Source organism: Olea europaea, chromosome 20, assembly GCF_002742605.1.
Source record: "Olea europaea var. sylvestris chromosome 20, O_europaea_v1, whole genome shotgun sequence".
NCBI lineage: Eukaryota > Viridiplantae > Streptophyta > Magnoliopsida > Lamiales > Oleaceae > Olea > Olea europaea.
In genome coordinates this window covers 8,572,094-8,597,166 of record NC_036256.1, presented here as the reverse complement: position 1 = coordinate 8,597,166, position 25,073 = coordinate 8,572,094, and the positions used below count along the sequence as shown (strand labels likewise).

The window sequence follows — 25,073 nt, the reverse complement described above, 5'->3', positions numbered from 1 at the left end:
TATCTTTTTAGTAATTCCTGCATATTTTTTAATATCAAAAGTTATTTCCTGATTAATACCTTCTATAGAATTTTCAACTTCTTCAGTTGTTTCTATTTCTATTTCTGATTGTTGTATCTCTTGATTCATATATACAATTTCCTCATAATCTTCTTCTTCTGATGAGGATGTATCTAATTCATAAATACTACTACATTCACTACTTAGATCTCCAAAATATTCAATTGGTTCTATATCACTATCTTCTTGGAATTTTTCGTAAATTCTAAGAGTTTTTATATTTTGTCTATCTTTCTTTTTAGGACATTGAGGGGCAATGTGTCCTTCTTCATTACAAATAAAACATCTACATTTTTTGATATATCTTGGTTTAGATTTCTTATTCCAATTTCTTTTCTTGAAATATTTTTTATGTGGTTTAAAATTTCTTTTATTGAATTTTTTATAGTTTTTGAATCTTCTTTTATATTTCTTATATGGTTTAAACTTCTTTTTATAGCATCCAAATTGTTCTACCTGACCATTATCTTTGTAACAACATAATGAATTTTTTCTTATTTTATAAGCTTTCTTATTTTCTAGTGCTTCTCTACACCACATACTTATCATTCTTTTTGTAAATTCAATTCTACTTCCAAGAGTATCTATTTCAATTCCTTCCTCTTTTCCTAGAGGCAATAATTTCTCATATTCTTTTAGTAACTTAATTCCCCATGGGAATGGTAACTTTGTAAAGTAAGATCTTAAAATAGGTTTATTTTCTTGATAGTCTCCTTGATTTAATACATAGTATAATTCTTCAAATTTACATGTATATCTTTCTAACTCACACATATCACATATTTTTAGATTTTCCATTGCAATCATTCCTTGGTTATATTCTTCTTGTGTTCTTTCTTCTTCATTAGAGGTATGTCTATTTCCTAGAAATTCTATTCTTAAGATTTTCTCAAATCTTTTTAATATTTCTTGTATATTTTGTTCATTTAAGGAATTTCTATTATCTAGTACTTCAGTTCTATTTGCTCCATATTTTACACCTCCTTTGATGGTTTCTGGTAACTTTCTCCACCATTCAGAGACAGTTCCTCTAAATGTGTGTTCTATAAATCCAAAAGCCGTATATGTTTCCCATTTATTAAATTGTATAGCTAAATCTGTACTTTTTATCCATGTTTCAATAGCTTTATTTTTATCTACACAATCTAAATCTAACCATATTCCTGTTGTGTGGATTGGTTCATTATAAGATTTCATTGGATTTATTTCTTTTATAGATTGTTTTCTTACATTACCAGTGTATCTTTTCTGGGTTTTTCTATATCGATTAACATCAGCCTTATCAGGTATAGGGGTACCATTAGGGAAATCTTGTTCTTCATCACTACTAAATTCTACTTTTATATCATGACTTGAAGATGGATTAGTATTCATTTTTATATTCTCCATTTTTTCAGTTAATTCTTCTAACTGCTTTTTATATTCTTTATACTCTTCACCTGTAGATTCTAAGAATTTTTGTTCTATTTCTTCTACATCTGTTATCATATATTGTTTTTCTTCATGCTTTTTTCCTTTATTTTTTGTTATTCTAAAATCTTGAGGTGGATTTATTATAATCCTATCTTTTCCTCTAAGATTATTATCTAATAATGCATTTCCTACTTGTAGATTATATTCTAGATTTTCTAGTCTTTTATGTATATCCTCAAAACTTTCATTCGTAGTGTTTTTAGGTAAATAGGGATAACTAGGTTTTTTATGTTTTTTAACTTTTTCCAAAAATTCTTCAATTATATTTTCTTCATCTACTATATTCATCATAATTTTTGGTTCGTAACTTGGCTCTGATACCATTTGATCGGAGTGTGCAGCGGAGGGGTTAATATTTTTTAGCCAATTAGATTTTTCATAAGTATTTAAAATGTCACAATAGAATTTATAAAATTCACTATTTTTTATTAATACTTTTTCTTGAATAATTATGTTTAATTTTTCAATTCTCCTTCTTAAATTAAGAATTAATTTATATATGTCTTTTTCCATTTTGATTGCTTCGTTATCTATGGAATCATTTTTATTTTTTATTTTTGGGTCTAAATATTCTATAAAGAAGTCTTTCAGATCTTCTTCTAGATAGATTAATTCGTTTTCTGTATAGATTTTTAGATCAATAAAATTTTGTATAATATTTGGATCTAAATTTATTAAAAATTTATGATCTATATTTTCTTGAGGACTTATTTGGAGATTTTTAGACATTGTAATGGCTTTGGTTGCAATTTCTCTATTAAGGGTATTTTTGGAAATTTAGTTGTTTGGAGACTAGTTTTCAAATGTTTTTATTTCTTAGGCTAATTTGGAAAATCAACCTTCTATTTAGGCTATTAAACTATATTTCCTCATAAAAATTAGTACTTTAAAAGCATGAGATTATTCTGTTAACATTGTTAAGGACATCATTAATGCTAACAAATAATTAATATTTTATTAGCAGAAGAGACAGAAATGCATGTGAACTTCAAGTGAGAACGTGCCGACTCAGTCAATGGTCTAAAGGCAGTCAATAGAAGAGAAAAAGTTGTCAGCTATCAATGGCTGGGGCACACTGTTTAGCTTTTCTCGAACAAAGTTGCTACGGTGCCCGAAAATATTTGACGAACAACTTGAGCGACACTCACAATGCGAAGTTTATAGGGTTTTTCCTGAACAAGTTGCATACGATAAGTCGATAACCAAGGCTATTAACAAATTAATGTACAACTTATAGAGAACAAAGTACAACTTATGGAGAACAAAGACGCCAGCAGGCGATGTTCTACTGTAATTATTTCTAAAAAGGCATATGCCTCTTTATATGGAATTTTTATTTGAAATTACATTATATACAAACGATACATCTCTAGACTCTAATCATAAATCTTCAACGTTCTCATCAATCGTATTGACTGCTTTTGCTTATTGCATTCGCTATTCAATAAATAAAAATAAATTATTGGAAAGAATAAAATGTAATTATTTGCATGTTGAGAATCCAACTTCAGAAATTTGCTTTTCATAGCACTAGAAGAAGGGAAAAGTGGAACCTAACATTTTTTACTATGATAAAGGTGTGATAGAGAAAATAAGCATTGGAAAGAATAAAATTTAATTATTTATGTGTTGAGAATCCAACTTTAGAGCTTTGCTTTACATAGCACTAGTAAAAGGAAAAGTAGAACCATACATTTTTTAATATGATAAAGGTGTGATAGTGAAAATGAGCATTAATACTACACTCGTAGCCATTAATAAAGGAACAAATACTTTCAACTTTGAAATGATGCAAAGATAATATCGACAGCTACATAATGCGACATCATTAGATAAGAAATAATTTTCCTATATTGATGCTAAGTTCAGTATTTGTAGCCTTGGAATTAAGTGTCTTTGCCACGCATTTATTAAAGTTCCATGAGCATGCCATCATGGGAGGGGTCAGGAAGGGGGTCAAGAGAATCTTAGACAACTAACAATCAAATTTGTATTAAAAACTTAATACCAAGATGTTTATTCTTTTCATTGCATTTTATGGCAGGATCTTCTTCTTCTTACTTAAACTCCAAGTGGGATTTTGGTCTTGTTGTTGACCCCAAAAAGTGCGCCAACAGATGCCGGTCGCACCCGCGCTTGCGTGGACGAATGTCCAACACGCTAAGACACGTGGACGGTCTAACCGATCTGTTCAAAGGGGCGTGGGAGTAGCCCAACAACGCGGGACAGTGACGTTCGGAATCCGGCGGGTTATTCATAATCCGATTGTACAATAATTACCAACCGATGCTTGTAAATGTATGTGTAAAAGTGGATAAGTTCGATTTGTGTATTGCAAGTAACTGAGAGAGTTGAGTAAATGTAGTCTTTTGTATTGATTTTTGCATTAGCCTTTTACATCATACAATGGGGGTATTTATAGTGATACATATGGAATGGGAGCCCTTGGATGAAGTGGCACGTGGCCTCATCTCCTTAGTTCAAATGTCTGTTCTTAGGCATGGGACTTGACTTGCTAGCTTACGGCGCATTTATTGCTTGTGCAGGACCTCTATGCTAGTGACAAGACTTGACCTTTATACTTATGACAAACATTCCATCAATCATTCGAATAAGATCTGTGCAGGCGATCTCTTGAGAGAAGTGACCATGGAGGATGTTTCCTTGTGGTTAAGAGGCTCGTGCATCAACTTCGGGGCTTCGTCCATTTGAGGACCTCAGCTACATCCAAAGGCTCGACTCGGGTCATGGGCCTCGGTTAGAAGCACTTCGGATATAACCCACCTCAGCAATGTGGGCCACCTCGGCGGGAATGCCACGTGGATCAGGATGAGTGTACCATTGGCCCAGGTGGATAGGACAGGTGTGACAACACACAACAATAGTCCCCCAAGTCCAAGTATTATCATTAATGTAATGTGTGGACTTTGATGGAGTAAGTTGAAAGAATTTTAGGACCCCAAATAATAGTCCCCTAAGTCCAAGCATAGGTATTTATATCATGGTTAGAGTTTGAGAAGTGTTGCTTGGGTGAATGATGAAGAAGTCGAGTTGGTTAAATAAACCGAGCCTACGAGGCTTGAACGCTGATTGGCAAGGAGGAAGCCGAGGTGGTTGAAGAAACTGAACCTGCGAGGCTTGACCACTGAATGCGAGGAGGAAGCCGAGGTGGTTGAGGAACCGAACCTGCAAGGCTTGAACGCTGAATGCGAGGAGGAAGCCGAGGTGGTTGAGGAAACCGAACCTGCGAGGCTTGAACGCTGAATGGCGAGGAGGAAGCCGAGGTGGTTGAGGAACCGAACCTGCAAGGCTTGAACGCTGAATGCGAGGAGGAAGCCGAGGTGGTTGAGGAAATCGAACCTGCGAGGCTTGAACGCTGAATGGCGAGGAGGAAGTCGAGGTGGTTGAGGAACCGAACCTGCGACGCTTGAACGCTGAATGCGAGGAGGAATCCGAGGTGGTTGAGGAAATCGAACCTGCGAGGCTTGAACGCTGAATGGCGAGGAGGAAGCCGAGGTGGTTGAGGAACCGAACCTGCGAGGCTTGAACGCTGAATGCGAGGAGGAAGTCGAGGTGGTTGAGGAAGCCGACCCTGAGGGCTTACCGAGGTCCAATGGTAATGATTGTGCATTGGTCGGTGTGCCAATGATTTGATGTTTTGTGCTTATTTTCGAGGAAAGGTAGCTGAACCGTTACGACTTCCAAGGTGGTGGCACCGTCGAATTAAAATGCAATTATGAGGGCAGCTGGCGTTTCTAGAGGCAGACGCGTTGGAGAGGTGCGTGGGAGGCACGCATAGAACGGAGGCGTAGGATTTAAAAACTGTTTGAATTCAACGCCTCGGATTGGATCTAAAATGGAGGGCTCGGATTGACTGAGATTTGATCTGACGGGTGGGGTTCGTCTTGGACCTTTATAAAAGGCGAGAAAATCCCAATTTCCAGGATTTTTGAATACTTTGCATTCTCAAATTCTCTCAAATCTCCCATTTTCTGGCGTCGAGGTTGTCTGCGATTAGATTCCTACCAGTATCCGTTTGTGTTGAACTCCTTTAGGTATTTTTTGCATAAAAAACCGTTGTTACTGTCTTTGTTCTGAAAAAATGGAGTCCACTTCGGGTAGGGAACTTGTTACAGTGGCGTCTTTAGATCATGGGGTAGGTCATGGGGGGACGTCCGAGGTGGATAGGTATGCCATGGCCGAGGAGGCTGTGGATTATACCCAGGAGTGGGGGGCTTCTAGAGTGCCCTCGAACATGACGGGGAAGAGGTTGGGGGAACTTAGGGAAAGGTATAGTGTGCCTCATAACATAGAGATGTTAGTCTCCAAACCGAATGAGCGGGCCTGCTATCCGAGGCCCGGCTGCGTGGCCGTGAGTGAATACCTGTTCAAAGCAGGTATGCGTCTTCCTTTGCACCTCTTCTTTAGGGCGGTGCTTAGGAAATTCATGCTGTCGCCGACCTAGGTTCTGCCGAATGGGTGGAGCCAGCTGGTCGGCTCATACTTCCTGTGGAAGGAAGTGTTACTTGGGGAGGACATGCCTCTTCACGTCTTCATGACCCTGTTCCAGCCCCGGGTAATTGGGAAGGAGTCAAGGGGGTGGTACTACCTCACGCCTTGGGGGGCTCACGCACCCTTTATGGTGGGACTTCCTTCTTCCATCAAGGGGTGGAAGGAGTCCTGGTTCTGGGTGCGAGGTAAATGGCAGGCAGTGGAGGGTGACAAAGCCCTGTCATGCACAGTGCCGACCCAGTACTACGAAGCTCGTGAGTCTCCCGACCTCTGCTTGTGTTTTGAAATCAGAATATTTATTCGTCTAACTGTTGGAGGTTCGTCTTTGCAGATAGTAGTACGAGGTTCGAGCTCAGCAGGGAGAAATTTGAGGTGATAGAGGACATTTACAAGAGGCCTCTGAAGCTTCGACACTTTGATCACCTGATTGACAGAAGTAGATACTTCTTGGACTTCGAGCTGATGGCATCCAGAGGTATGGGGCCCCAACACTTGATGTTTTTATTCTGAATGTTTCTTATGCTGATGCTAATCTGATATGTTGTGCAGACAAATTCAAGATGAGGGAGTACCCAGATCCGGATATGGCCTCCATCTTGAAGGCCACTTCTACTGCGAAGGCGAGGCCCCTGAAGCCTAGGTCCAGTGGAGCAAAGGAAGTCCGAGGCAGGGTTGAGTGCCTGTCGAAGGACTGCACTCCCAGGGTCTTGGAGGAGGCGTCTACTCAGACGCCAGAGAAGCCTAAGGAGCCTCGGGGCAAGGAAAAAGTCTCTGAGGAGACTAAGAAGAGGAAGCTGGTGTACATCTCCAGCTCAGCTGGCAAGTTTGGGACCACAGTGTCCCATAGGGCAGAACAGACTGGTGAGCAGCTCCTTGCTGCAGCCTCTAAGGCCATCAAAATGGAGATGGTAAGAGAGGTGGAGGCTGAAGAGGCCAGAGAAGAGGCTACAAGGCGAGCTGCAGAAGCCGCCGAAGAGGAGGCGACGAAGGGGAAGCCGGTTCGGGAGAAGGGGAAGTCTCCAAACTTCCTAGCTGGGAGGGAGGATGAGCTGGCCCCAGCCTTGGTGGAGGCTCTCCCTGAGGAAATTAGAAGTGCCACCGAGAGCTTTTACAAGTTCTGGACGGAGAGGTGGCAGCTTCATGCCTCGTCTTGTGATGCCACCGACCTCACAAGGGCACTGGTGAGCCAAAGCGCTCGGACCTTTGGCCTCGCCCTCGAATGTAGGGAGGCATTAAGTGAATTTCAGACAAGGACTCACGCCTCGAAGGGGAAGGCTGCCTCCCTTGCAGAGGAGGTCAAAGTTGCTAAGGTGGGTCCCAAGCCTCTCCTTCGAGGTGACGACGCATCCTAGACATGGTGGATGGTGCAGCCATATTGAGGCTTCTCCCCTTGGCGTTCAACAAGGCCAAAGGGAGGCATGTGCTAGCGCCTCGGAGTTCGAGCGAGATGGCCCAGAGGTGGGTCCCGAGCCTCTCCTCCGAGGTGACGACGCATCCCAGACATGGTGGATGGTGCAGCCATGTTGAGGCTTCTCCCCTTGGCATTCAGCAAGGCCAAAGGGAGGCATGTGCTAGCGCCTCGGAGTTCGAGCGAGGTGGCCTAGAGGTGGGTCCCGAGCCTCTCCTTCGAGGTGACGACGCATCCCAGACATGGTGGATGGTGCAGCCATATTGAGGCTTCTCCCCTTGGCGTTCAGCAAGGCCAAAGGGAGGCATGTGCTAGCGCCTCGGAGTTCAAGCGAGGTGGCCCAGAGGTGGGTCCCGAGCCTCTCCTCCGAGGTGACGACGCATCCCAGACATGGTGGATGGTGCAGCCATGTTGAGGCTTCTCCCCTTGGCATTCAGCAAGGCCAAAGGGAGGCATGTGCTAGCGCCTCGGAGTTCGAGCGAGGTGGCCCATAGGTGGGTCCCGAGCCTCTCCTCCAAGGTGACGACGTAGTATGACAATTTAATCAATGAATTTTATTGAGCCATAGAAATATTACAAAGGCTGGGAAAGTCATCCAGCATGATACAATTCATTGATAAAAGATTCTGAGGTGTTCAATGTTCCATGGACGGGGTTGTGCCTTGCCGCCCATGTCTTCAATCCAGTAGGTTCCAGGTCGGATTTCTTCTCTGATCTTGTATGGACCTTCTCAGTTCGGCCCCAGGAAGCCGGAACCGAGTTCTTTTGAAGATGGGAAGACCCTCCTGAGTATTAGATCGTTGATTCGGAAAGACTTCTTCTTGACTTTGGAGTTGAAGTACCTTGTCATCTTCCTTTGGTAGGTGCCTAGCCTTAGCTGGGAGTCGTCCCTCCTCTCCTCAATGAAATCGAGGTCTAGCCTCAGGAGCTCGTCGTTGGTCACTTCGCTGAAGTGCAGACGCCGGATGGGAGTCCGACCTCCACGGGGCTCATCGCCTCAGTCCCAAAAGCCATGAGGAAAGGGGTCTCCTCGGTTGGGGTTCTGGTGGTGGTTCGGATTGCCCAAAGTACTTGGGGCAGCTCATCAAACCAAGCTCCCTTGGACACATCAAGCCTCCTTTTCAGGACGTGCTTGATTGTCTTGTTTACGGCTTTGACTTGGCCATTAGCTTGTGGGTGGTGAGGTGTAGAGAAGAGCTTTTTTATGCCAAGGTCTTCACACAGTTCTCTAACCTTCTTGCTATCGAATTGCCTGCCATTGTCTGAGACGATCGAGTAGGGAATTCCGAACCGGCAAATGATATTCTTCCATAGGAACTTAGAGGTGTTTGCTTCTGTGATTTTCGCCAGTAGTTCAGCTTCGACCCACTTCGTGAAGTAATCAATGGCCACTATTGCAAAACTTGCGCCTCCTCTACCCTTTGGTAGAGGGTCTATGAGGTCCACACCCCACTTTGAGAAAGGCCAGGGGCTGGAGACTGCAGTCAAATCTTGTGATGGTCGTCTTTGAACGGGAGAGAATCGTTGGCACTTATCACATTTTCACACAAATTCGAGGGCATCCCGTTTCAGGGTGCGCCAGTAGTATCCTTGCCTCAGTATTTTTTGTGCGAGAGATAGGCCTCCAGAATGGTTGCCACACACTCCCTTGTGGACTTCTCTTAGTATGTTGGTAGCCTCTTCTCCTCCGACGCATCGTAAGAGTGGAGAGGAGAAACTTCTCTTGTAGAGAATGTCATCGATGAAGAGGAAATGGGCCGACCTCCTTCTTAGCTTGTAAGCCTCATTCTTGTTGGTGGGTAGCACCTGGTCTTTCAGATATGCTATAATTGGTTGCATCCAGGTGGGGGTTCCACTGACCCACATGACATTAGGGGCCTCGGTAGAAGGCAGTAGGAGGTGCTCGATAGGCACTACAGTGAGTAGCTCTGAGTCTTTGCTACTAGCCAGCTTCGAGAGTGCATACGCATGAGTATTTTCGATGCGGGGAATCTGGGTTAACTCGAACTTCTCAAAGGATGGGATGAGGTTCATCACCATTTTCAGATAGGAGGCCATCGTTTTGTCTTTGGCTGAGAAGTTACCATTGACTTGGCTAACAACCAGCTGGGAGTCACTACTAACGAGTAGCTTCTTTACTTGCATTTTCTTGGCCAGTCTGAGGCCTGCAAGGAGTGCTTCATACTCTGCAACATTGTTGGTGGCTTTGAATACGAACATTACGGCTGAGGTGAGTTTGTGACCCTCGGGGCTGATGAGGACAACCCCGGGACCTGAGCCGATTTCCCCAGCTGAGCCATCGACGAAGAGGCTCCACGTGGGGGGTTCGACGGATTCCATGATTTTATCCACTTCGGGTAGGTTGGCGAATTCAGCGACGAAGTTTGCTAAAGCTTGCCCTTTGATGGCTACCCTTGCTTTGAACATAATGTCAAATTCACTTAGTTCCACTGCCCATTTCAACAATCTTCCCGAGGCATCGGGCTTCTGGAGTACTTGCCTCAGGGGAAAATTTGTAAGTACATGGATGGTATGAGCTTGGAAGTAGGGTCTCAATTTCCTAGAGGCCGTGATTAAGGCCAAAGTAAGTTTCTCCATATCGGGGTATCGGGTCTCCGGCGATAGGAGCGCTTTACTCGTATAGTAGACGGGAAGTTGGGTGGACCCTCCTTCTCGAATCAAAACCGAACTGATGGCGTCATTGGAGACGGCAAGATATAGTTGCAAAATGTCGCCAGACTTCGGCTTGGAGAGGAGGGGGGCCTGCCCCAAGTGCTTTTTCAATCCTTGGAAGGCCTCTTCACATTCCTCAGTCCATTGGAATTTCTTCCCAGCCTTGAGCACTTTGAAAAATGGGAGGCACTTGTCAGTTGCTTTGGAGACGAAGCGACTAAGTGCTGCCACTCGTCCAGTTAAGCTTTGCACCTCCTTTGGCTTTTGAGGGGACCTCATCTGGCACAGAACCTCAATCTTCTCGGGATTTGCTTCAATTCCTCGCTAGTTGACCATGTACCCCAAGAACTAGCCGGAAGCCACCCCAAAGGCACATTTCAATGGGTTGAGCCTCATCCGGTACCTTCTTAGTCTTTGGAAGGTGTCGTTGAGGTGCACTATGTGGTTCTCTGCTTCTAGGCTTTTTACCCGCATGTCATCCACGTAGACCTCCATTGTCTTGCCAATGAGGTCGGTAAACATTTTGTTCACGAGTCTTTGGTAAGTTGCTCCGGCGTTTTTCAACCCGAAAGGCATCATTCTATAGCAATAGAGGCCTCGATCCGTGATGAAAGAGGTGTGCTCCTCATCGGCCGGGTGCATGGGGATCTGGTTAAAGCCGGAGTATGCATCCATGAAGCTCAACAACTCGTGCCCAGCCGTGGAGTCCACCAATTGGTCAATTCTTGGGAGTGGAAAGCTATCTTTCGGGCAAACTCTATTAAGGTTGGTAAAGTCGATGCATACTCTCCATTTTCCATTGTGTTTCTTAACCAAGACCAGGTTGGAGACCCACTTCGGATAAGTGGCCTCCCTGATGAAGCCATTTTGGATGAGCTTCTGAACCTCTTCCTTTAGGGCCTCATACCTCTCTGGATTGAGGGCTTTCCTTTTTTGCCTATGCGGGGCAAAATTAGGATCAATTTTCAAGTGGTGGCAGTTGACCTTGGGGTCTATGCCCACCATGTCCTCATGTCTCCAGGCGAAGACGTCAATGTTCTTGCCTAAGAAGTCCTTGACCTTTTCTCTCAAGATGTTGGATAAGCCCCTGCCTATTTTCAACACCTTAGACGGATCTCGAGGGTCGGTTGAGAAGCTCTCAAGTTCCTCTACAGGGGACGCTTGAGGCTCATGCTCCATTATGCGGGGGTCGATCTCATCAACGATCAACACCTCCTGAATAAGCGGTGCGTCAATCATATCAATATCTTCCTGGTCAGTGGGAGCGTCACCTGGAACATCCGCCATGACCACATCAGCCATGATCACGTGGACATCCCGGGGCTCTACCTTCTTAATGGAGCTCAGATAGCACTCTCGCGAACCTCTCTGGTCGCCTCTCACCGTTGCCACCCCATTTTCTGTTGGGAATTTCATGCATAGGTGGTGGATGGAGGCGACTGCTCCCAATTCCTTTAGGGCCGGTCTGCCCAAGACCCCGTGGTAAGCCGACCGCCTGTCGACTACGAGGAATTCCATAAAGTTCATTGTAGTTTGAGGAGATTCTCCCATCTCTACTGCCAGTGTTATCTTTCCTCTCGGAGTGATGCTATCTCTGGTAAATCCGTACAATGGAGTGGTGGTGGGCGTCAACTGGTGGTCCAATATCATCTTGTCAAAGGTGGACCCGAATAAGATGTTGACGGAGCTGCCGTTGTCGACTAGCATTCGTTTGAGCCCATTTCGGGCTATGACAGCCCTCACCACCAGCGCATCGCAGTGGGGGTAATGAACTCCTTCGGCGTCTTCCTGGGTGAAGACAATGGGTGGTACTTGGTTTCTTTGAGAGCTACTATCCACAATGTAGCTTGTCAGAGGGGGGTTCTTAGCCTCCCTAGCATAATTTCTTTTGGCGTTCCGTGTTTCACCGCCAACATAGGGGCCTCCAAATATGGTGTCTATCTCGTGGATAAGGGCCTCATCTTGAGCTTGCCTATTTCTTCGGTGTCTACGCCCTTTCCTGGGCCTCTCTGTGTCTTGCTCTCTTCGCCTTGGGGAGACATCCCTTGGACGAGGAGCGGCCGCCTCACGCCCATGTCGGTTGTCTTGCCTGGGCGGGGGCCTGTTCGCCTGGGACGAGTTATGTCTTTCCCTGGCTGGTTCCTGCCGGGGGCGGTGTGCATAATCTCTGCAATCCGCGGTGTCGTGCCCGTAGGACCTATGGTGCAAACAGTATCCAGGGAGGTTTGGATTGGACCTATTTCTAGGTGAAAAACCTCGGCCTCGGCCTCGGCCTCTCCCTCTACGGGGTCCCTGCTGGGCCTGTATCTGATGTGGGTCAGCGGTTGAGTTGACATCCTCATACGCCAAGGTTGGCACCACGTTCAGAGTTGTAGTGGCCAGGGCTTGGCCGGAGTTCTCATTTCCAGATCGGTTCATCTGGTAGTCCATGAGGTGGGAGGTCGGTCCCCGACCTCGCTGTCTTTGAGGAGGTGGGAGGCCCCTGCTGGCCCTGTTCCTATGCTCAATCAATTCTTCATTGATTATCTCCCTTCTCATCATCTCTAGTAAGGCGTCATAAGTGGTTGGGTCTTGATTCTGCACATCCCTCCAGAATAGGGTGTTCATGTTCAATCCCCCTCTCAATGCAGATAGTGTCTCTCTGTCGGTGACTTGTACACAGTAGGTCATCTTGTCGGTGAAGCGGGATAGGAAGCTTTTCAAGGACTCGCCATGCGCCTGTCTCATGTCTTGAAGACGCTGAATGGGGGCCTCTCCTTCCTTGCTCATTGCGAACCTCTTCAAGAAGGTAGTTTTGAACTCAGGCCAGCTTCGGATGCTCCCAGATGGTAGCCTACTATACCAGATTTCAGTCGCTCCATTGAGGGTTAAATGGAATGCTCTGCACTTCACAGCTGGGGTGGCGCCCCTCAGGTTCATGTGAGTTTTGTAAGCGTTGAGGTGCTTTTCTGGGTCACCTCTCCCATCATACTTTGGTATTTTTGGCATGACATAGTGGCCCGGGACCTGGGCATTTCTCAGTTCTCTTGAGAACGGCAGGTTCTCATCATCATCGTCCAAGTCATAGGACCTCTGTTGCTCATCAGAATCGTAGTCTTCGGCCTCGTACCTCGGTTGTTGGTGAGAGGGTCCGGGCCGGTTCCTAGCCTCTTCCTCCCTCCTTTGCGGCCTACTTCTAGGCAGGACAGCGCGGGGGGCATTTTTGTGCCTTCTCTCTAGCTGCTGGGGCATCGGAGGTGGAGGCTGTGGCCTCGTCCGAGGCTGCTAAGCCTGCTGTTGACTGGGTCTTGGTTCGACAGGGCTGATTCTGTCAAAAACACTTCCTACTCTCCTCTGTCTTGGGTCTTGCTCATATGGAGGTGGAAAGTTATCAGGGCTCATTTGGACCTCGGAGGGTCGGCCAGATGCATAGTTGGAGGAAATGTCAACTCCCACTTCCCTCTCAAATGGGCTTTCGCCTCGACCATAGTCGGGCGAGGCAGCCCTATGACTTTGGACCTCGTTCTCTTGCTGATAGTGCCCATGGGGGGCATATGGAGGAATGGGGAGACCTCCTTGACCTTGCATCCAAGTTTTGGTTGGCTATATCCCTCATGTTGGCTGCCATGGTAGCCATTTCTCTTGATAGTCGTGCTGTCGCACGCATCCCACCTCTCCTTTGGTGGTGGTGGAGCCTCTGCTGAGCTGCTGGGACAGCAGGCTGGGGAGGCATATTCGTATTTTCTCTTACCCTCCTTGGGGGAGTATCTTCGTTAGAACTCATTTTTTTTTTTTTTTATCAAACTTAGATTTCTCCAAGTGGTAGGGGTTCCTACTGCTCTTTTTCAAGAACAAATCCTTTTTCAAGGGGGGTTGCCCAAATGTTTCTCAGTAAGCTTTTACCACAAGGTAGCTCGTGGTTATGGTATGATTTCCCACAGACGGCGCCAATCTGTTGACCCTAAAAAGTGCGCCAACAAATGCTGGTCCCACCCGCGCTTGCGTGGGCGAATGTCCAACACGCTAAGACACGTGGACGGTCTAACCGAGTTGTTCAAAGGGGCGTGGGAGTAGCCCAACGATGCGGGACAGTAACGTTTGGAATCCGGCGGGTTATTCGTAATTCGATTGTACAATAATTACCAACCGGTGCTTGTAAATGTATGTGTAAAAGTGTATAAGTTCGATTTGTGTATTGCAAGTAACTGAGAGAGTTGAGTAAATGTAGTCTTTTGTATTGATTCTTGCATTAGCCTTTTACGTCATACAATGGGGGTATTTATAGTGATACATATGGAATGGGAGCCCTTGGATGAAGTGGCACGTGGCCTCATCTCCTTAGTTCAAATGTCTGTTCTTAGGCATGGGACTTGACTTACTAGCTTACGGCGCATTTATTGCTTGTGCAGGACCTCTATGCTAGTGACAAGACTTGACCTTTATGCTTATGACAAACATTCCATCAATCATTCGAATAAGATCTGTGCAGGCAATCTCTTGGGAGAAGTGACCATGGAGGATGTTTCCTTGTGGTTAAGAGGCTCGTGCATCAACTTCGGGGCTTCGTCCATTTGAGGACCTCAGCTACATCCAAAGGCTCCCCGACTCGGGTCATGGGCCTCGGTTAGAAGCACTTCGGATATAACCCACCTCGGCAATGTGGGCCACCTCGGCGGGAATGCCACATGGATCAGGATGAGTGTACCATTGGCCCAGGTGTGTAGGACAGGTGTGACAACACGCAACACTTGTTACTTTTTGTTTAGTTATCACTGAATTGATTGTGCAATCTTATAGTTTATTTTTAAAATTTTTGTTTCTCTATAAATTCTAAAAGACTACCTTTTCAACAATGTGCATTTTACGTGGCTAGAAGACAGGAATAATGCACTAACAAAATTTTCCGATGCCATGTTATCAATCATGTTGGCCATGACAGAATTTCTCTAATTCAACATGAAAAAGTAACTAAATTGATTATAAAAAATGAAATTTCTGTCCCTCACTTGACCAAAAGAAATTCTAACGATCAAACCAAAACAACATTACAAGTCACGTGACCAACAATATTTTTAACGCTATACCTAGACGCACCGTTGTCGTGGCGATTATACTCGACAAGAAGTATAAAATAGATTCATCCAATTAGATAATAAGGATCGTAAATTAAAAAGAAAATACAAGCCTTTCATCACTTAAAAATAAGAAAAAAGTAAGTTATCTAGACATACTTAATTTCAATGAAACTTAAAAAGCAACTTCATAGTTTTGAGACTTTGGCCGTTTATAGGCTTTTTCCCAACCAATTGCCTATGATATGGAAGACATTAATTTCACTAAAGGCATATGAGAAAATTAAAGCTCGTAAACTTAAAAAATAATCAGATGTCCAAAGCTCTTAGATTAGCAACTCAATAATCTCTCCGCTGAATATTTATTGATGGAGTTGGATGAAAAATTGTTGTTTTATTGGGATGCAACATACAAGGGGACAATAAAAATTAAAAAGGAATGGCACTTTTATAGTTTACAAGACTTGAGGGGATACTTCGGTAATTTAGGCGAACATGATTTAAGGTCCGTGACTTTATTTGTCTTTCAATTGGTTAGTGAGGTTTAGAGTTCAAAATCAGCACCAAACAAATCACGAGCAACATCAGAGAACGAAAATCAAATTTGGCACAATTTGATCAAACTTCGGTACTCAATGCTTCTTCCTGAAATTTGGATCCATTTACCCAACATATTAGTCTTCAAATTTGTATTATTACAAATAAACAGATACAAGTGTTCATTTTGTAATTGATAATGATGTATCAATAATGTCGGTGTTTAATATCTCAAAGAGATCAAACCGTGAATTAAGGCTCATTACCCACACAAAATTGAAATAGGCATTTAGTCAAGTTAGTAAAATTAATTATTCACATTTTCCTATTCAGTGGATTCCAAATATACAAGTCTCTTTACTTGTAAGTTTGTATCAAACTTAAACTACTCACACTCTTGTGAAGATACAACAATATGATATACAAAATATGTTTTAACTTCATTTGTAAAACATGAAAAGAAATCTAGGTCATTTTATATGTAACAGTTGTTACTGTTTCATGTATATTTGAAAATAATTAAGAAAATACAAAACTAAAATTGATTCGTCGATCTAGGCTCAATGACCCAATAAGCTATAACTCATTTCCCATGCCCCTATAGAAAACTATAAATTGGGGTTCGTGGCTTTCCACTAAATTATCTCGGATGCAAGCTTCTCAGTTACAAAATTCATTTAAATAGCGTTTTTCAATACTTTAGTTATAAATTTATTTTTTCTTTAATTTAAATTTCTAAATCTAGTTCATCTTAAAGTTACGATGACAATGATCTCAAGCAGTTTGTCGGCTTATATGGACTACTAAATTGGGATCAACCCATTGGTGCGGCTCATTGAAACACTGGTCATGTGTAGAGCATGACTCCGATTTCTTAAAAAGAGCGGTCTTGTGAATGGTCAAGAGCATAACTCTTTGGGCAAGCTCAAGGTCTGGTCCATGAGCCTGCTCGTAAGCATGCACATGATTTAACAAGTCCATGCATCTTGCAGCAATCGTCTTAATTAGATGCTGCTTTGCATCCTCGGATAGAATTTAAATGTATGGTTGGCCTATTGAAGTTAAAAATTTGAAATTTTTAAATCCTACTTCTTTTTAAACTCTATTTCTACTTAAATCACTAACATTTCAGAATTTTTTGTGATGTTATTGAAACTTTTAGAAGTGGAAATTTTGTCATCCATAATCTCTTGTTTCCATATTCTGCTTGGGGTGTTCGGGAATGTGATGACTGAATTTTGCGTTAAGTCGAAAAAAAAATTCTATATTTGATTTCTTCTTTGGATGGCCATGAAACGATTGAGAAAATTAATTTTCACCAAGTGCATTTAAAATTTATTTGCAGTTAGCATGGGCGGAGCTAGAAGATAATATTTGTGGGGGCAAATTACAAAAAATAAAATAAAATAAAATAGTTGTGGGGGAAATTTGAAAACTACAAGGACTTCTTCGAAAATTTTGAAAAAAAAATTGGACAAAGTATTGAATTTTCAAAATTACCGTGGGGCACCTCTTCCCCTAAGTTAATGTACATTATATATATCTAATTGCATATACGGCCAATTGGTCTAAGCAAAGATGAATTATTAAAAAATTAAATTTTGGAAGTTGATATTGGTGGATCAAGGTCTTTCTCAAAATAAAATATAAATATATTTCTGTTGACACGCTAAAAGTGCAGCTCAAATCGAATAGCCCAAAGAATGAAGTCCAATTGGGCAATTCAGGATAAAGGCCCAAATAGGGTTATTAATGAATGCAATGGAAGCCCACGAACGCGGTAACATCATCGCCCAAACTTGCAAGACGCTCAAGATCTGAGCGAATGAAGTGCCTTGCAGTCGCCCAGGGTTATGACCCTGTTCTCGCTCAAACCTTCGAATCACCCAGGATCTTAGCAAACATAGGATGTTATGGTTATCCAAAAATGCAGTTATCGAACCAGTTATTAAGTAATCTTATCACGTTCCACGATTCAAGGAATTCAATTGAAGACGGTTGAACGACAAAGAGTAGTGCCAGCAGTTAGAGATGACAGTTCCACGATAAGTTGGCCACCATGAAGAAAGTGGGCACTATAAAGCAATTAAGCAGTTTCTAAACGGTTGATCACGAAGAGATCATCAAGGGAATATAAAAGGAAGAAAAGACATAGAGCAAAGGAACTCGAATCAAACACTCTCAAATAGAGAATATGTAATTTCAATTTCTTAGTTTAGACTTAAACATTTCTTTTCAGTATTCGTGTGCTTGCGTCCCTTGGAGGCATTCTGTTTAGTTTCAATTGTAAATTCATCGCCAATAAAACACCCCTTTTGGAATTTTGTCTCAAGAGGTTTGTTCCTTACATTGAAGACGGTTGAACGACAAAGAGTAATGACAGCAGTTAGAGACTGCAGTTCCACGATAAGTTAGCCACCATGAAGAAAGTGGGCAGTTATAAAGCAATTAAGCAGTTTCTAAACGGTTGATCACGAAGAGATCATCAAGGGAATATAAAAGGAAGAAAAGACATAGAGCAAAGGAACTCGAATCAAACACTCTCAAATAGAGAATATGTAATTTCAATTTCTTAGTTTAGACTTAAACATTTCTTTTCAGTATTCGTGTGCTTGCGTCCCTTGGAGGCATTCTGTTTAGTTTCAATTGTAAATTCATCGCCAATAAAACACCCCTTTTGGAATTTTGTCTCAAGAGGTTTGTTCCTTACACGATTGTCTGATCCCTTTTTAATTGTTAGCGACTACCCGAGCGAAACAATTTCAAATAAATGTTTTTATAATCGAATGTAGTATATGTAGCATTAAGATGTTCAAATTTAAGTTTATGGTCACTCAATAAATTATAGGAAGTCTGAATATCCAAACATTTGATATGCAAATTTATGTTGACTAATTTATGTTGACTATATACAAATGTAATTAGATAGTTATTAGTTGTGTATGATTCGAATTCCAAATGAAAATGCCCATTTGAATTGGTTTATACTTTATAGAATATGTGTGGAAAAAAAGTGTGTTTCATTAATTTAAATTGTAATGTAAAATTTGGCAAACATCTTGCTTAGGATTTTATACTTATCTCTTGACTCTTGTGCATTATCTTAAAGCCATTATTAAAGCAAGAAGATAAGATTTGTGGGGCAAATTTATTTTGCAGTTAGCATGGGTGGAGCTAGAAGATAAGATTTGTGGGGCAAATGACAAAATAAAAAAAATTAGTTGTGGGGGGCAAAAATTGAAAACTACAAGGACTTCTTTGAAAATTTTGAAAAAAAAAATCGAACGAAGTATTGAATTTTCAAAATTAGTGTGGTGGCACCTCCACCCCTCTATTAACGTACATTATATATATCTAATTGCGTACACGGCCAATTGGTCTAAATAAAGATGACTTATTAAAAAATGTAAATTTTGGAAGCTGATATTGGTGGAACAAAGTCTTTTTCAAAATAAAATATAAATATGCTTCAAATATAATATTTGTATAATCAAATGTAGTATATGTAGCACTAAAGTGTTCAAATTTAAGTTTATGGTCACTCAGTAAATTATTGGAAGTCTGAATATCCAAACATTTGATATGCAAATTTATGTTGAAATATACGAATGTAATTAGATAGTTATTAGTTGTGTATGATTCGAATTCCAAAAGAAAATGCCCATTTGAATTCGTGGTTTATACTTTATAGAATATGTGTGTGAAAAAAATGTGTTTCATTAATTTAAATTGCAAAGTAAAATTTGGCAAACATCTTGCGTAGGATTTTATACTTATCTCTTATGCATTATCTTAAAGCCATTATTAAAGCAAGGACAGATGCATTGTTGAGGGGGATAATTGTTAGTTGTGTATGATTCGAATTCCAAATGAAAATGCCAGTTTTCATGGTTTATAGAATATGTGTGGAAAAAAAGTGTGTTTCATTAATTTAAATTATAGTCCTCGTTTGATTCTCATTTTTATAAGAATGATAATGAATAATATAGTTGTTACAAAATTCACACAAAAGAAAGAAAAGTCAAATATTGTGGAGTGATGTGATGAATAACGATCATATTTTTTACTTTTCGAACCAAAGAATAAAAAACAAATGGGACCTTATAAAGTAAAATTTGACAAACATCTCGCTTAGGATTTTATACTGATCTCTTGTGCATTATCTTAAAGCCATTATTAAAGCAAGGACTGATGGTGACAAATCATTTTTTCCTTTCCACACATTTTTTCTCGAAAAAAGCAACGACTTTTTTTAACTTTTGCTTTGTTTATGTGAAGGCATATGAAATTATGAGAGAGAGAGAGCCAGAGAACGGAGCTTTTTCTTCGTTTGTTTTTGCTGATATGTTCAACCTTTGCTTTGGGTTTATTTTTTGAAAAACTTGAAACAAATTCACTCTCATTATTCTCTCTTTGCTCAGCCTTTTGCCCAAACCAAATATGGAGGCTCTCTCTTTGCTCGACCTTTTTCCCAAACCAAAAATGGAGGATCTCACTTTGTTTCCGTCCGAATCAAATATGGAGGATCTCTCTTTGCTCAGCCTTTCGCCCAAACCAAATATGGAGGCTCTCTCTTTGTCCATGGAGGCTCTCACTTTGTTTCCGTCCGAATCAAATATGGAGGATCTCTCTTACGAAAATCTGTCTCGTCTAGTCAAAAGCCCAGATCTCCTTTCTCGTTTGCTACCTTTAAGGCTTGATGGGGGAGAAAAAAATGTTAGCTTTCAATGGCTCGGCCCACACTTTCTAACTTTTCTCAAATATGTAAAAGAATTATTGCGATGCTTCTCTCCAGACTGCCGCATACCATTTACTATGCACAGTCCTTATTGTCTATTGAAGTATCTCGATGATTCAGCCTTCGATTGCATCTTATACGAAGAGATCGTTTCTCATCACGATAATGAACATTACAAAAACTTTTTAGAAATCATTCTCGCTTCCATGCCAAAGCTTAACAAATTTTTCACAATTGAAACACAGTGTCATCCCACTGAACTGAAAATCTTCATCGACTTTCTTTTTGAAACAATTCGAGAATTGCTTAAATGCCAAAAGGATTCCACTGTTCTTGTGAGTAATCGACTCGAATGTCTTCCTAAGGGGTTGAAATTTCTGCTTACCTTTCTTTTTTATCCAATTCCAAGCTATGAGGAAAAACTGAAGGAGAGTATATTCACAGAAATTGAAGCTGTATTTAATGAAGCAGGACTTTTCTTGCATTCTTTCTTTTTCACCACAGATCTTGTTACCACCACCAAAATGGATCTTGCAATTTTTGGTCTGTTAGAAAGGATTGAGATTGTGCTAGTGAAGATTAAATATTACAGCATTGCAGTGTCAAGTGAAGTTGGAATTGGAAGCCTACAAGTTGCAGAAAGTCCAAGTGAAGTATCATCATCCCAAGATAAAAGCAGTCCCATGGTAGAAGAGATCGTTGTGGGCTTAGAGAAAACGACAACAAAAATTCTGAGCGAGCTTGTTGGAGGACCAAACTACCGCCGGATTATTTCCATCGTTGGAATGGGTGGACTTGGCAAGACCACCTTAGCAAAGAAAATATACAATCATTCCAATGTTCGGTACTATTTTGATAAGCTTTCTTGGTGTGCTGTTTCTCAAACTTATAATAAGAGAAAGCTGTTGAAAGATATTTTGAGCTCCTTAAGTAACCTTAAAAAAGACGATATTTCAAAAATGGAAGATGAAAAGTTGGCCGAACAACTTTACAAAAATTTAAAGGGTAGAAGATACCTCATTGTTATGGACGATCTATGGGATAAAGAAGCATGGGAAGATTTGAAAAGGTTATTTCCAGATGACAAAAACAGAAGCAGAGTATTGTTCACCAGTAGGCTGAAAAATGTGGCATCGGAAATTTCTCATTTTATCATTGTACCTCCTCCCCTCTCACCAGACGAACGTTGGAATTTATTAGAGCAGAAGGTGTTCAAAAAAGAATGTTGTCCTCAAGAGCTGCAACATATTGGAAAGCAAATTGCAGCAAATTGTAAGGGATTACCACTTGTAGTAGTTTTGATAGCTGGAATTCTTTCAAATATGGAGAAAAAAGAAAGCTTATGGCAACAAGTTGCAAAAAGTTTAAGTTATTACATTTTCCAAAAAGCAGACGACTACATTCCCACATTGAAACTCAGCTACATCCATTTACCAAATTACTTGAAGCCATGTTTCCTCTATCTTAGTGCATTCCAGGAAGACAAGGAAATTCCAGTTCGGAAGCTATTATCACTATGGATAGTCGAAGGATTCATAGAGAAAAGGGAGCAAAGGACCTTAGAAGATGTAGCAGAGGAGTATCTAATTGAACTTGTTGACAGGAGCCTACTTCAAGTGTCCAAAAGAAGACCTGACAATAGAGTAAAAATATGTACTCTGCACGATCTAGTACTCGATATGTGCAGCAAAATGGCTGTAGAAGATGAAATTTTTCTATTTCAACAGTAAGTTAACTCTCTCTTTCTAATTCCTTCTTGTTTTACTTCACTTTTCCAATTTATCCTACTAATTTGTCATAATTATGTCAATGATGCTGCTATTGCTGATGCTGGTTGATGTGGTTAAACTGATGATCCTCCATGTTCTTATTATTCTACATCTCTAGTCAATTCGTGCTATCTAAGAATCGCCATCTCCATCGCTTGTATATGGATCGGTTTCATCAAGTCTTCATATCTGAGAATATTTTCGAGGCCTTTTCCATTGCTTATAATTTGGAAAAAATTAGGATCTTGGATTCAGGGAATAATGAAAATGTTCAACTGGGAATCAAATTTATGCCTGACTTGAGGTACTTGGATCTTTCAAAATTAGAGCCATCAATAGGCAAACTCCATAACCTTGAATATCTTTGTTTGGATCTCATAAAAGAAGTACCAACATACCTTCTCAATATGCCTAAGTTGAGACATTTAGGTATCAATGGCAAGTATGATGGTGTAAGATTCACTAAGAATAGTGATAGCTTGCGAATAAATTGCCTACAAACCCTTGGTCACGTTATGATTGTCGATTCGGAAGACGAAGAAATCTTGAGATATTCACCTAATCTTCTTACGCTTAAATGCCAATCCTCAGGCAATCACTTTCCTGATCTCAACTTCCTTTCTCAGCTTCAATCACTCACAATTTTAGGACATTGGTTCGAAGGCGATTACTCGGTGGTTAAATTTCCTATGAATATCAAAAGGCTTAGTTTTCATGGAATTTGTTTGCCTTGGGAAAAGATGTCATTATTTGGGACATTGCCCAACCTCGAGATTCTAAAATTATATGGCAGCCACTTTTCAGGAAAAATTTGGGACACCAAGGATGATGAGTTCCAAAAACTCAAATTCCTTAAATTAGAGGCTCTAGAACTTGAACATTGGAATTCGTCACACAATCATTTTCCTGTACTTGAACAATTGGTGTTGCTAGAATGCGAAGTTTTGGAGAAGATTCCTTCTGAATTTAGTGACATTTCAACTCTACAGAAGATTGAGGTACTTTATTGTGGTAAAAATGTTGAAACTTCAGCTTTGGAAATTCGTCAAGAACAACTGGATTATGGTGATACAGAGTTTGATGTGACCATCTTTAGCAACTGGTCGTGAAGACAACTTCGTTCTACTGGTGTACACCGTGTAAGTCAAAGCTCATCCCATCATTTTTTCGTTCCTGAAATAAATATTTTTATGATTCATTCTTAAATTTTTTAAATTTCCTTGCAAGAAATTTCTTAACATCCTACACCTCATGATTAGAAGATAATTTCGGGCTCCATGTCAATTGTTAGTCGTTTTTCTTGTTTGCAATCTTTTCTTTGTAGTTAACATGAAGTTACGACTTCTTTATTGTAAGTAAATTAAATAATGACCTGGTTGCAAATTGTACTACATTATGGTTAATTTGACAAGTGGTTGGATCTATGTTATGGTCTAAGCTCATCTCACTTTCCCTGCTGCACCATTTTCACTGGAGTCAATCAGGCCTTGATGGTTTCCCACCCATCAAACTCATTCCATGCTGCCTTTGATTCCAAACAAAGAAATAAGGCATGCATGCTATCCTCCTTCGGAGATTGCATTTAGTGGTTTGTGCATTGTAGAACATTCTCCATGCAAATATTTTGATTATTGGGACAACATTAAGGCGCCAAACTTGAGATTCTGAAATTAGAGTTGGATGTCTTTGAGGGAAAATCTGGAACACAGAGGATAATGAGCTCCAAAAGCTCAAATTCCTTAAATTATTGTGTCAGATCTTGGACAATGAGATTCCTTAAATGATCATTACCATGTACTCGAACGACTGGTGTTGAGATTTTGCAAAAAACTAGAGAAGATTCCTTATGAATTTAGCTATAAATTGTTATTCTTTAAATTTATAGATGCTTTATAAATTATGTAATACTCTTTAAAAATAGAGAGCCTCTTAAAGATGCTCAACACATGCTCATATCATTTTCTATGAAGATGCAGGAGGTTATAGGCTTTTTTGGCCAACCAGTTGCCTACTAAAATGCTCGAAAACCATGAGCTACGGCCGCAATCGACTGCCCTTGAGAAATGAAACATCTAAAATCCAAGCTTGGACCCAACCCGTCGACAATGAGAATGCTGTGACAAATGAGAATATGGGGGATAGGCTATTCGAGACAGAGGTGCGGGTTGAACAAGCCAGGGCAAGAGAAGCCGATAAACAGAACAGCTAGATCACCTGGCTCGCTTCTACTCGTCTTCTTTGACTTCCTCAGTTTCGATATGCCCCTTATTTTTACTCATCTTCTTGGAAAACTGGAGAAATTGATACTTGTGACTTCCTTTTTCTTTTATGCAGCTAGATAAGTTGGCAGGGAGATTGGCATAAGTTGAAATGCTGAGTCATAGCAGGGAGGGACAGATTAGTTTATTATCTGCATTCAATTCAACTTTTGTTTGGTTGGCAATGGAGTTTGATGAAAATTGTTAATTGTTTATTTGTTGGGATACAAAGTATTAGTGGGAAATAATAATTTATAATGAATGATACTTTTGATATTTTGCAAGACGTGAAGGGTTACTTTGGTAATATAGGTAACATGATTAAAGAACCATAACTTTTATTTGTCTTTCATTTGGTAAGGATGATTTGGAGTTCAAAATCAGCCATAAATTAAACACATCTAGCAAAACTAGAGAACCAAAATCACAGTTGGCAAGGTTTGATCGAACCTCGGCACTCAGTGAATCGTGGTCCAATCTACTTGAAATTTGGATACATTTGCACAACAAATTAGTCTTCAATTTTGTATGGTTACAATCGTTCGTTCATGTGATATTACCATCTAAATAGACGTAATTTAGTGAAAATTATCC

General features: G+C 41.1%; 1 protein-coding gene across 2 annotated transcripts; it reads left to right on the top strand.

Annotated features, from left to right (window-relative positions):
• Nucleotides 1–19,969: 19,969 nt before the first annotated feature.
• Nucleotides 19,970–24,765, top strand: LOC111369538 (putative late blight resistance protein homolog R1A-10). 2 transcript variants are annotated; one of them, XM_022991102.1, is made up of 3 exons: nucleotides 19,970–22,178; nucleotides 22,340–23,360; nucleotides 24,192–24,765. In XM_022991102.1, exons 1-2 carry the CDS (start codon nucleotides 20,155–20,157, stop codon nucleotides 23,328–23,330), a joined length of 3,015 nt encoding a protein of 1,004 aa, XP_022846870.1. In that variant the 5' UTR covers nucleotides 19,970–20,154; the 3' UTR covers nucleotides 23,331–23,360; nucleotides 24,192–24,765. The 2 variants fall into 2 exon arrangements, with proteins under 2 accessions (XP_022846870.1, XP_022846869.1); XM_022991101.1 differs by having other exon boundaries at nucleotides 19,976–22,178; nucleotides 24,198–24,765.
• The last annotated feature ends 308 nt before the right edge of the window (nucleotides 24,766–25,073 follow it).